Raw genomic sequence first — 13,658 nt, 5'->3', positions numbered from 1 at the left:
TCTCTCTATTAAGCTTTATTCAGAATTAATCTTGATCTTTCTTAAAGGAAAGAATTAACTTCTTCCCCCCAAATATTTCACAAGTAAAGAACAGAACAGAGACCATGATAAAGAATACTTTTTTTTTAAAATAAAATGATTTAAATTACTTAATATCTTGCAAAATCATGAAAGTTCTAGAAGAAAGTATGGATGAATTTATAATATTGAAGATGGAAGGGCCTTTCTCTTTCAAGCGGAACACAAATTTTAGAAGCCATAAAAGACAAGAAAAGTGATAAATGGTACTACAGTAAAGTTTCATACTTTGAATGTTTAAATACATGCAAACATACATGTGCATAATACATATTCACGTACACATACACAATACATATATGTGTACATGTACTCGTTTGACAACCAGGCCAAAGACAAATAGGAAAGATGTTTGCACACATGTTAAAGACAGAAGGTTAAGTTTTTCATTTCATTTCATAAAGATCTCCTATAAATAAGAAAATTGAAAAACCCAATTATGAGCAGCTAGCATAGAAATGAATAAATGGAAGATGCTCACCCTCTCACAATGGAAAGGCATTGGAACCTTTTACTTGTCAAATTGCAAACCTTTAAACATGGGATGATGCCCAGGGTGAGGAATGGCACTTTGGGGTCTTGGTTGCGGTGGGAATTGGAGTAGCTTTCCCAGCAGCCCATTTGGCAATGTCTGTCAGATGTAGACTGCTGCATACAAGTATGCTTACAGAAACTCATCTTTGAGCATGGCAGGAACTTAGAACTGCCCAAGTGTCTGGCTGAGAAAATGATGGCATCGACACATGATGGAATTCTTAACTCAGCTGTTAAAACAAATGAGGCTTGTGCTAACATAGAAACTTTGCCAAAACATGATAAAAGGAGAAATAAAGATGCAGAATAGTAGAGTATTCATCATGTAAATGAAAAACTGGAAGTGTGTGGAGGCATACAAATGACACTTGAGTTAGTAGAAACTCCTCACAATGTTGTCTTGAAAGAGATTGGAGTTGTACATTACTTTTAACTTTTTATCTGTACCTTTCTGAGCTGTTCGACCATTTTATCCTCATCACAATGTATTTAGTAGACAATTGGGAGATTGACCTGAATGCAAAGCCCTGGGCGTGGTGATTGCAAAGAGCATTTGCAGCAACTAGGAACACAGGCCTTGGAGCCAGACACCTGCAGACACCTGGCATGTGACCTGGAACAATCGCTTGGCCTCTGTCTCTACTTTATTGTCCATGAGATGGGGGAGGTGACAGCACTTGTTTGATAGGGCTGCGGTCAGGATTTTCATGAGAAATTCAAGCCTTAAGTGACTCTAATCTCTATCAGGTAAAAACTGGACTGATTCTAGAACACCTATAACATGCCATGCACAGGGGAAGATGGCCCACTCTCAGGGAGTTGCTATGGTATTTGGGAAAGATAATGAATTAATGATGAATCAGTGAAATGATAAGAAAATGTCTAGTGTAGATAAGTGCTGTGCAGAGAATTACAGTGGGGCGATGAGTCAGTGAACAATGGATGACCAACCACTTCAGTTTGGTAAGGCCTCTGAGTAGTTTGACTTTGAGGCTGAACTGTGAAGGACACAGCTGAGCCAGTCAGAGAGAAGAACCTAGGGTAAGGAGTGAGCATCCAGCCTATGGAGCCTGGTGCAGAGGCCCAATAGCTAGAGGGAACGCGGCCTGTCAGTGAGCAAAGGCTGGTGTGGATTGCTTTGCGGGTGAGGGACAGTAGAAGGTTCAGCTGGATGAAGAAGTGGTGACTCACCTGCATGTCACACGAGCTTTGAACATCTGATCGATGTTCCCAGCATGTTGTTTTGGCTTTCAGTGTGAATGAATCAGTTAGGAAGCCTTTGGGGAGATGATGACATCCAGAGAAGGGTGTCCTGGTGATGGACAGGGCCAGGTTTGGTGCTACAGCACTTACTTGTGATGCCTTGATGTGTGGGGTGAGCAATTAGTTCAGTGGTCTGCTAGTGGGATGTGGAAGACTGGTCAGGCATTTGAGGTAGACCCACCTACTTTATTCTGTTGCAGCAAGCACATTCCTATTCTTGCCAGGGTTGCAGACTCTAATTTTTCACAATGGCTTCCCTTCTTTGTTAACAGACATGGAGTCTTTCACCATGACTTGACTTCTTTGCTTCAAGCCTAGCTCTGTTCTAATTCCCCTAAGTAATCATGCGCAACTTGAGGTTCAGCGCTGCTATTTTAAGCCTGACTGCAGTGTAGTAGTCCTCCCTTATCTGCAGGGAAAATGTTCCAAGACCCGCAGTGGATGCCTGAAATTGCAGATAGTACAGAAACCTGTACTATCTGTTTTTTTTGTTTGTTTTTTTTTTCTGTTTCTGTTTTTGTTTTGTTTTGTTTTTTGTTTTTTTGTTTTGTTTTTTTGTTTTTTTACATACTTTTTCACTTAAATTAAGCACTTTAGGGCTTCTCTTTGGCATATCTGAATTGCCAACATTACTACTCTTGCGCTTTGGAGCCATTATTAAGTAAAATAAGGGATACTTAACCACAAGCACTATGATACTCAGTGGATTTGGTAACCAAGACAGCAACTAAGTGACCAACTGCCAGGTAGCCTATACAGTGTGGATATACTGGACAAAGGGATAATTCATGTTCCAGGCAGGACAAAACAGGACAGTGTGAGATTTCATCATGCTAATTAGTATGGTGCATAATTTAAAATGTATGAATTGTTTATTTCTGGAATTGTCCATTTAATATTTTCAGACCACGATGGACCAGGGGTAACTGAAACCATGTAAAGTGAAACCATAGATAAGGGGGGATTTGTATTCTTCCATCAAGAACTTTTAAACCAGAATTTGGACCTGAATATTTTCCTAAATATGGCAGAGAGCTAAGAAAATATGTACATAATTATTGTAAATGCTACAAACATATAATAGTGTCTTCCTTATAAAATTCTTTAGGCTGAGATCTTCAGAATATATTCTGAGATCTGAATAGCACATTGTAAAAAGAGCTTAATGCAGAACCCTTTTCTTTATGACTCAGTAATAGACATAAAATTCAGAGTTCTGGCTTGGGATAAGGGAATATTTTGCTGAAAGTCACTGGAATTCTTTAGTTATGCTTCTGATGGTGAGCCTATAGTGTAATTTTACAGGGTGACTATTGCCTATGAAGAATTTCAAATGGGGGTTAATTCCTGATAACGAATTTTATTATCTATCGACCGAGATTTATAAGCTGTCAGTCGAGTCATTACATCCTATAAAATATATTTGCTCCAAAATATTGATTGTAAAACAATCCACCTTCTATATATGATTCAGACAACAACTTCTGAGGTTAATATGATTGATGTATTTTATTTTAATATTTGGAAATAAAAATATGAGATTTAGTTCATTTATTTTGCAACATGTTAAAAAAAGAGTGGAAGATCAATTTATTGGTTCTTTTTAGAGAAATCTGTTTTAGAGGTGAAATAACATGTCTTTTTTTTTTTTTCTTTCCTAGCATTGTCATGGAAATACTACGAATACTGGTTTTGATTGGTCAGATTCTTTTTTCGCTAGCTGCTGTTTTTCTGTTATGTCTTGTTATAAAGACTTACCTCATAGGACCGTATTATCGAAAGCTGCATATGGAAAGCAAAGGGAACAAAGAAATCCTTATCTTAGGAATCTCTGCTTTCATCTTTTTAATGTTAACGGTAATTCTCAAAATATATTATTTATATAATCTGATTTATAATCCGTTCACTGAAAGCTTGTGACCAGTTTTTTATCTTTTCGTTTTAATAATAGTTAAAATATTTGAAACTCTTATTAGTATTTTTAATTTATGCATAGTTATGCTGCCCATCAATATTAATAGAATGAGTTAAACCTGTTTAACTGTTTTAGCTCATACTCTTTTAAGCACTTTGCTAAAATGGTATTTGTGAGAACTGCATTAAAAAAGCAAATATACCGTGGGAATGAAAAGTTACCAGTGTCAAACCATGTTACTCTGTCTTAAACTTTCAAACAGCTTTGTTCCTGAAATAAAATTAACAGTTTAAAACAGTTTAAAAACAAATTTAGTTCTGTTTGGTAATGACATACTAGTCAACAGTAGAACTTCTTTGCCATAAATGTGAAAGGTTAAAAATAAAAAATTTGTTTTGGAAGCAACCTTCTTATTTAGAGGACAAGCTTCTCATGAGAAAATAGGAGAAATGCTGTTAGACTCCCTATAAATAGCGTAACTAGTAACAGCATCACCATATAATCCAGCACTTGCCCTTCTCGACATGTATTCCAGGGAAATGAAGAGTTACATTCACACAGAAACTTACATACAAATGTTTTATAGCAACTTTATTCATATTAGCTTATAGTAACTTTATTCGTATTAGCACCAAAGCATCTAAATGTCCTTCAACAGGTACATGGTTCAACTAGCTGTGGTCCATCTACACTAAGGAAGACCACCCAGCTTTAAAACTGTTGGTGCATGAATCTCCAGAGAATTATGCTAAGTGAGAAAGGCCTGTTCCAAAGGTTGTATACTGTATGATTCCATACTGTCTGTGACATTTATGAAAACAAAATTACAAAAATGGAGGGAAGATTGCTGGTTACCAGGCATTAATGAGAGGGTGGGGCAGGAAGGATCCTTATGGTGACATGATGTTCCACCTCTGTTCACTGTGTCACATCAGTATCCTGGCTGTGATCTTGTGTTATGATTTGGCAAGATGCTGTCATTGGGAAAACTGAGTAACGAGTACATGAGATCTCTCTGGATTATTTCTTACAGCTACAGTTGAATCTACAATGATCTCAAACTAAGTTTAACTTTTAAAAAAGGAGATTAACAAAAATTACTTCCTTATATATGACTTAAGTGCCTGCTCATATCTTATAATTTTGGGAGAAGACAAAGATTTGCTTCTGCTCAAATCTGCTCAAGTATCTGACTTATTTAACTTTTTTTACATTGCTTTATCCATTCCAGAGTATTTTCCTCTTTGAAAATAGTATCCAGCAAAACTGTCTTCCCTGGATAACTTCCGTGCTATTTCCCAATAGATACATAAGTTAAAATAATTCCCCATTCATTTATTCTCAGTTTTATTTCTTTATTCGACAATATTTACTCAGCACCTGCTAACAATTGCCAGGTATTATGTTAGGTGCTGGGCATTTCCTTATCAGATATTTTTATAATTCCCGTCATACTCTTCATTCATTGCCATGTGCTATTCCACTGTGTGAGTATGTCACCATCTGTCCTTTCTATTGTTAGCTATTAGGATTTGTTTTCATTTGAGGCTGTCATGAATAAAGCTGCTATATAAATTCTTGTATATGTTCTTTGATGGGCGTGTGATTTCATTTTTGATAAGTATATATCTAGGAGTGGGGTTGCTGGGTCCTAAGGTATGCACATTTTTAACTTTGGTAATTTCCCATGCTAGTTTTCCCCAAGTAGTTGTACTGGTTTATACTCCTACTAGCATTATGTGAGAGTTAATTTTCTCCATATCCTCACCAACATTTGTATTAGTCTTTGTAATTTTAACCATTCTGCTAAGTAGTAGCAGAATCTCATCAGAATGATTTTCATTTCCCTGATGACTGATGGTGTGAGCACGTTGCCATGTCCTTGTTAGCCATGTGGACATCCTCCTTAGGGACGTGCCTTTTAGAGTCTTCAGGTTATTTTTCTATCGGATTGGTTATTTTCTTACTCATTCATAGGAGTTTTTATATATATAGCAATTTTTTTGTCAGATTTTTTTTTTTACTGAAATGAAATTCATATAACAAAATATGCCTTTTAACCATTTTAAAGTATACCAGTCAGTGGTTTTCAACATGTTCATGATGCTATGTGGCCATCACCCCTATCCAATTCCAGAACATTTCTATCACCCCAAAAGCAACCCCTATCTCCCAGTTCTATCTGTTCTCCATCCTCTAGTAACCACTAATCTACTTTCTGTTCCTATGGATTTGCTTCTTGACATTTCGTATAAATGGAATCAAATAATATATGGCCTTTTGTTCATGGCGTCTTTCACTTTGCATGTTTTAAAGGTTCATCCATGCTGTAGCATGTTTCAGTACTTCATTCCATTTTATGACTAAATGATATTCTATATCAGATATATTTTTGCTAATATCTTCCAGTTTGTGACTTGCCTTTTCACTTGCCTAATGGTATATTTTAATAAATAGAAATTTTTAATTTTAATTTAGTTCAGTTGTTCCATTTTTTTTTTATGGTTAGCACTTTTTATATTCTGCGTAAAAGATCTTTGCCTACCCCCGTGTCATGAAGATGCTCCATGTTGTCCTTTAGAAATGTTATTGCTTTACTCTTGTTTAGATCTACAGTCCATCTGCAGGTGAGCTTAGCACATGATGGAAGGTAGTGGAGAGAATCTGTTTTTTCACATGCTTTTTCCAACACTGTGTGCCGAAAGACCCCTCCCCAATTATTGTGCGGGGTCATCTTGTCAAAAAGAAGAGGCCATGTGAGTGTGCATGTGAGTACATGTATTTCTAATGCTCTACTCTGTTCCCCTGGCCAGCTCACCTGCCTTTATATCTGGCAGTATAGTGCCCAACTTCCTTCTCTGTCAGGGTTGTCTTGTCTATATTTGTGGTCTTTCCAGAGTCTACATTAAGATTTTTTAATGTTTTTATTAAAATATAGCTAACATACAATATTATATTACTTTCAGATGTACACCATAGTTATTCAATATTTATATACCTAAAGAAGTGATCAGCACGGTAAGTCCAGCAACCATCTGACACCATACAACACTATCACAATATTATTGACTATATTCCTTATGCTGTACATTACAGCCCCATGTCTATTTATTTTATACCTGGAAATTTGAACCTCTTATTCCCTTTCACCTCCCCTCCCCTTGGCTTTTTAAAAAATTTTTAATTACAGTTGACATTCAATTTTATTTTATATTAGTTTCAGGTGTAGCATAGTGGTTAGATATTTATGTAGTTTACAAAGTGATCTCCCTGACTAGTCTAGCACCCACCTGGCACTATACATAGTTATTACTATATTATTGACTATATTCCGTATGCTTTACATTCCCATGACTATTTTGTAACTACCAATTTGTAGTTCTTAATCCATTCACCTTTTTCACCCCGCCCCCAATCCCCCCCATCTGGCAATCATCAGCTTGTTCCCTGCATTTATGAGTCTGTTTCTGTTTTGTTTGTGTATTTGTTTTGTTTTTTAGGTTCCACATAAAAGTGAGATCATATGGTATATGTCTTTCTCTGACTTATTTCACTTAGCATAACACCTTCCAGGTCCATAGATTTAACTTTTCAGTTTTCACACCCAAGAAAGTTTTGTTGCAATTCCAGTGAATCTGTAGACCAGTTGAAGGAGAGCTGACATTACATGATTCTAAGCCTCCCTCCCTGAGTGTGGCACACACCCTCTGTTTACTGAGGTCCTTGTCCATGTTTCTCAGCAATATTTTGTGGTGTTTGGTGCAGAGTTTGTGTGCTTCCTTTGTTATGTATTCCTAGGTGTTTGATGTGTTTTGATGCTATTTTAAATGGTATTTCTTCAAAAGTTCATTTTTTCTATTTGTCTCTCGCTGCTATTGCCTATAGTTTTAGTATCTCAGATTTAAAAACAGCTACTTCTTTCCAGTTGTTTTGCATCAGTAATCTCTCATCAAGAAATCTGAAGCTTTGCATTCAACAGAACTATAGTTAGGAAGCTAATAAAACGTAACTATTCTATCCGAATCTGGCTCTATTGAATCTAGTCATTTCTAGATTCATTGGTGCTTCCCTCTGGTTTCCTGTGTCTCCAGGTATTTGCTCATTAGTTGTTCTCTTAAGTGGTTTGCGTTGGTGATAGGAATAGTTTTTATACAGTGTGTTTTATAACGCCACAGTCTGGCTGTTTATTGATTCAAGGTAAAGAAAATGTATCACGAATATTTAGAATAAATTTTGGAAAATACACTCATTCAAAAATTTCACAATAATTATATGAATTATTGTTTCAAATACTTTAATTTGATTTTTTCCCCCCTGTATGGTTGATTCAACTAATGTTAGCTTCCACACGTCGTCTCTCGGGTCTTCCCCACAGGGTTCCCACTGGGGACTTCACAGATGTGCAGCAATATTTGCTTTTTACAGCTTTATTGTGATGGTTTTGCTATATCCGACAGGCTGTATTTGGGTGTGAATCCTACTTTGGCAGAAGCTATTGGTAACCGGTAGCACTGTGTATGTGTGATGTGTGGTCCTTCATTCTTCCTCAGGTCACAGAGCTGCTGGATGTCTCCATGGAGCTGGGCTGCTTCCTGGCTGGAGCGCTCATCTCTTCCCAAGGCCACATGGTCACTGAGGAGATTGTATCTTACATTGAGCCTATTCGTGACTTCCTGGCTATCATTTTCTTCGCATCCATAGGTAACCTTTCTTATTTATGTCATAATGTTTGAATTGTATTTGTTAAACACTTATACTTCCATAATCTGTGCATATACAATTTTTATTTATAGACCATACAGTGAAAACGGTTCCCATAAATATTAGAGTCTAAGGAGAAATCTTATTTAAAAAGATGGAAAATGTGAACTGAGTGATGTTGATTGGTTGTCATGCTCTGTCAGTGCTAAGACACACTCATTGATGGGTATTAAAAAGGCTCAGAGGGAGGATGACCCTCACTTGGATGACTCCACAGGGAAAGGTGCTGCTGCTCAGCAGGGTAACAACTTCAAGTCAGTGCATCAAAATGGGAAGTTTGGGAGGAAATACTAATTCTGATAAAAAAAGAAAAAAAAAAGTAAACTGACCATGTCGAGGCACGCTGCTCTAGAGATTTCCCATTATCAGAGTGTCTTGAGTGGCCAGTCCCGGAGAAGTACAAGTGGCCACAGAATCACAGCCTCTGTATGTTGCACATCCATTTGGCACCTCCTTGTTCACACCACTCCTTACTGCCTGGAAGTCTCATGCACTCTGCACTAGTCAACAGGTTCAGTGCCATTCCAGCGAGACTTTGAGAACATGGAAAAGCAGATTCTAAAATCTATATGGAAATGTGAAAGGCCCTGAATAGCCAAGTCAGTCCTGAAAGAGAAGCACAAAGTGGGGAAGGTCGCTCTTCATGAGAGGTGAAATAAGATCATTCACGAGCTGCCTTCGTTATTGGATGTCCTCTGTGTTCTGTGAGAGAGCCCCACTTGGTAGGCATTTGCCTCTTCTTCTCTGCCTTCTTCTCCCCGCATCCTCTCTCCTTCTTTCACCCCTGAGTGTGCGTCTCTTCTTCCCTTGCCCTTTCTCCTTGACCCCTTCTTTTCCACCCTTTACCCCTGCCTCCACTACTGGTCATACCCTCTCAAAATGCGAAATAAGCTCTGCCAATTTTGATTCTTTGAACTTCCATTCCTGGTTGATGATTCACTTCTTTTCTGTCGCTTCTTTTCCAGACAAGATCTAATAAAACTGATTAAATTGTAACCTTATTCTTACTACATTCCAGTTCTGCATTTCATTCCTAAGATTCCCAGGTCACCCTGACTAGTGTATGTCACTTTGTGTCCTGCTTGCTAGGGTTTCAAGGAATGTTCACTTGTTAAAAAACTAAAATTCCATAAATATGTTACTTAAAACAGACATATTTGCTTTAATATTCCTCAAATTAGGATTCTTGATTTATTGAGAACCATGCATTCTAACAAAATAAAAATCATCCATGTTTTTGCTTTAGTTATTTATAGTCAGTATATCAAAAGGAATTCAAGTTAATTTCCCCGCCAGCTGAGAAATGTGTATACAATTAGGTTTTTATTCTCTAACCAGTAAGAGACAGAATCTTTTTGTTCCAGGGTTCTAAGCAACAAGTTAATGGCATCTGTTTAAGAAGATACCTTTACTTTTCTGCATATTTAGACCTCCATGACATATAAATGAATAATGGAGTCCCGTTGTTAACAAACATTCATTGATCTGCTTTATGCCAAGCCCTGTCAGAACCACAAAGATGACTTGAACCTAGCTGCTGTATCCAGGGCCCAATAAGCCACAGTCATTTCTGGGTGAGAAGAATGAGCCTTGTGGTCACCAGCACCAAGTGGGTGCACTAAGGGGTTCAGGCTGTGCTCCTGGTATGAACAACAAAGGCAGTTTTTAAGCCCAGAGTGAAGGAGGGCTTTCCGGGCTGAAGGAAGAGCTAGTGGTGTAAGGTGTGGGTGCCTAGGAGAGCGCAAGGGGGCAGGACACGAGGTGGGAGGTGACTCCTCATGCCCACCCTGCAAGGTAGAAATCAGGACCTGTCTCATCTGTATCCCCAGATGGGGATACAGGTGACATGCATCCTGACCCTGAAGAGTTAGTGAGGGTTCCAGGTTCATGCAGTTAGTAAGCAGTTGCACAGAGTTTAAATCCATGTTCTTCCCTCTGGACCAGGTCAGTAGACCATGGCCCACAGCCCAAATCCGGCCTGACACCTGATTTTACAAATAACATTTTATTGGAACTCAGCCACATTCATTCATTTATGTTTTATAATGTGTGCTTTTATGCTTGATCTCAGTCAGCCTTAGCTACTGTAACAAAATACAGGAAGAGACTGGGGGTTCAAACAACAGACATTTATGTCTCACAGTTCTGGAAGCTGGAGCCTAAGATCAGGATGCCGGCACAGTCAGGTTCTGGCGAGGACTATTCCTGGCTTGCAGATAGCCATCTTCTTGCTGGGTCCTCACAGGTCTTTCCTCAGTATATGTGTGTATAGAGTGAGAACATGGGAGTGAGAATAAGTTCCTGTGTTTCTTCTTCTTTTAAGGAGGACACCAGTCCTATTGGATCAAAGCTCCATCCTGTGACCTTATTTAACCTTAATTACCCCCAGATACCATCATTCTGGGGCTTAGGACCTCAGCACATGAACCTGGGGAACAGTCTTGGCGACTCCAGCAACTATGGGGTTGGGGGCAACAGAGCCCATGTAGCTGCCCAGCACTAGGCCATCATAATGACTAGTCACTTCTCATTTTGTAAACAATGCCAATAATGTGGTTTTCTTTTTATAAAACTTTCAACAAGGATTTTATCCCCTCTTCCCTATACTTTCTTTTCTCGGGCATTATGAGGATTTCAGAAGCAGGCACTTGTAGTTGCTTATTCTCCGAGGTGCCTTAAAGGTAGTTGTCACGTGTCGGGTATGACCTAGCACCTTGCAGCCCTGGACCTTGCTCACTTTTATATCTGTGGGCCTAGTGGGTATGCGTAATGACCATGAGAGCTAATGTTTATTAACACAGACCATGTGCCAGGTACCTGCTTTACACATCACGGTGTTCACTCACTGCCCAGATCCACAACTACAGATGAGGAAACGGAGGCAGAGAAAGGTTAAGAGGTGTGCGAGCAAGCACAGCTGGTTAGTGATAGACCTGGGATTTTAGCCCAGAGCCTGTACTGTTTACCATTGTGCTATATCCCAAATATACATCTGTTATTTGTTATAAGAATAAATGGCTATAAGTAGAAAAAGTCTAACATAGCTTGTATGCCCTCGTGTTAAAGTTTTATGTGGCAAAGGCATTGTAACATGGATTTCATCTCTTTTCATTTTGTTAAAGTTAGTAAGCATGGGCTCCCGTCAGTTTGACATCATTATTGCTCTATGCACAGTGCTCTGTTCACTGCTGGAAGTCATGTGAGTAAACAGAGTCTCCACCCTCAGAGTGGAAAGCCTCTGTCATCTGGCCTGTGTGCTGAGAGCCCACTAGTGGTCTGGGCCCAGGTGCTTGCTTTGACAATGAGGGACTGCGTGATTACAACCACTCCACAGTGCTGTTCATACCAGACACAAGAGCATGTTGGGGAGACCCAGCTCCACCGCGGAGTCAGTGAACTATGGGTTTCCCAGCCTTGAGGTGCAGATAGTTAGCCGCCTTCTGTGGCTGCTTTTCCTTGTCTTCAGACTCTAGGAGCCATTTGCATCTTGGTCAGAATGTTTTCATGAAGGAAACTCTGATTTAACAGCAGCTTACCATCATGCTTTGCTGTGTCCTGGTGAAGTCTGGCAGAGGATTATGCGCCAGACCCATGGAGGCCGGAGCCCGGGCAGCTCTCCCTGGAGCAGCTGGCTCAGGAGCCTCTGGCAGCAAGTGTTTGGACAGGCACGTAAATAAACCGCACGAGAGGATCATGCTTACAAGAACTTTATTCTTCTCTTGAAACAAGTATAAGGAGCTTGAGAGTTAATAGATTTATCACTAAGAAATGGGTGTGAATTTGTTGGGAGATGGGCTGTGTAATCCTGAAAGAATTACTATGTCTGCTTTTTTCCTACCAGGCCTTCATGTGTTTCCCACTTTTGTGGTGTACGAGCTCACTGTCCTGATGGTCCTCACTTTGTCGGTGGTAATCATGAAGGTATTGATCCTTCCTCTCAGTGATCTGTGATTGGTAAAATTGCATGTCACACAGCACCTATTACTTCCTCTTGGGCCTAACTTTTCACCTGTAGCTGTGCTGAGTCTGTGAGCCCTCAGCAACACCATTTACATAGTCTGCGGATTGGAGTCCTCCTCCCCTGCCACCCAGCACAGCCTGGGGACAGATCTGAGTTAGGATAGGAATGGTTCAAGTTTGTTTTCCTTTGTTCATCTCAGAATTGAGTATGTTTAAAATTGGATGTTAAAAAGCTGGAAAGGGAGAAACCGCTTTCCGGATTCTCCAGTGAAATCCAGTCCTTGCATTATAATTTGGCTTCTATCCTGAGTCTAAAGAACCACACAGATCTCTCCTCTTGTGATATATGCAGACATACATTTTAACAGCCACTGAGAATTATTTTGCCACTATCCACTTGTCTGTTCTCCATGACTACAAATTCCTGAGTCGCCTGTGTTAGCTTGTAATTCAAGGTGCGATTACCTGTTCTGTAGCTCTCTGGCTTTGTGGATTATAAATATTGACTTAAAATATTTCCTTCTGAATTCCTAATGGTTGTCCAGCTGCCCACCAGCTCCAGGCTGTTTACTCCCAGATTTTGCTTACATGAGAGAGATACATTTCTCTTATTAAAAGTAAAATTTCCTTCTTGAATGCTATGTAACATTTAATGTGGTTAATTTAGTTTGAGAGGAAAAGCCTTGTTTTCTGTTAGTGAACCCAAATCCTTGATTTTGCCTTGGTATTTTGTGTGGTTTTATTTCAGACATTTTGTGTTTATTTGGTGCCTTCTGCATAGAAGTGCCTCTCTGTATGTCCCCTCCATGTGTTACTCAAGGGCTGTCCTGGCGTTTATGTGTCCCTGTTTTCTGTGTGCTTGGCTGTCAGGGCTCTGGTTAAGCAATAACATGTGGCCACTCTTGCAGTTCGTTCTGGCAGCGCTGGTCTTGTCCCTCCTCTTGCCAAAGACCAGCCAGTACATCAAGTGGATCGTGGCTGCAGGGCTGGCCCAGGTCAGCGAGTTCTCTTTTGTCCTGGGAAGCAGAGCACGCAGAGCAGGCATCATTTCTCGGGAGGTGAGTCTCCACCCACTTTCTGTGAGTATTCATGGTCAGGCAGGCGCTTTGCCACTGTCCTCTTCAGTACTCCTAATGCTGATGTTTGA

At 39.5% G+C, this 13,658-nt stretch overlaps 1 protein-coding gene across 7 annotated transcripts in view; it reads left to right on the top strand.

Moving 5' to 3' along the window:
* TMCO3 (transmembrane and coiled-coil domains 3) overlaps positions 1-13,658 on the top strand; it is a 42,812-nt gene that overhangs the window by 26,919 nt on the left and 2,235 nt on the right. For all 7 annotated transcript variants that reach the window (XM_025044959.1, XM_025044957.1, XM_015587381.2 and 4 more), the window contains 4 exons: positions 3,537-3,732; positions 8,341-8,491; positions 12,393-12,472; positions 13,420-13,569. In XM_025044959.1, the coding sequence (XP_024900727.1) occupies positions 3,537-3,732; positions 8,341-8,491; positions 12,393-12,472; positions 13,420-13,569 (577 nt within the window). The remainder of the gene's footprint in view (positions 1-3,536; positions 3,733-8,340; positions 8,492-12,392; positions 12,473-13,419; positions 13,570-13,658) is intronic.

The sequence above is a fragment of the Pteropus alecto genome, unplaced genomic scaffold (assembly GCF_000325575.1).
Source record: "Pteropus alecto unplaced genomic scaffold, ASM32557v1 scaffold13, whole genome shotgun sequence".
NCBI lineage: Eukaryota > Metazoa > Chordata > Mammalia > Chiroptera > Pteropodidae > Pteropus > Pteropus alecto.
This window is presented reverse-complemented; position numbering and strand designations above follow the sequence as displayed.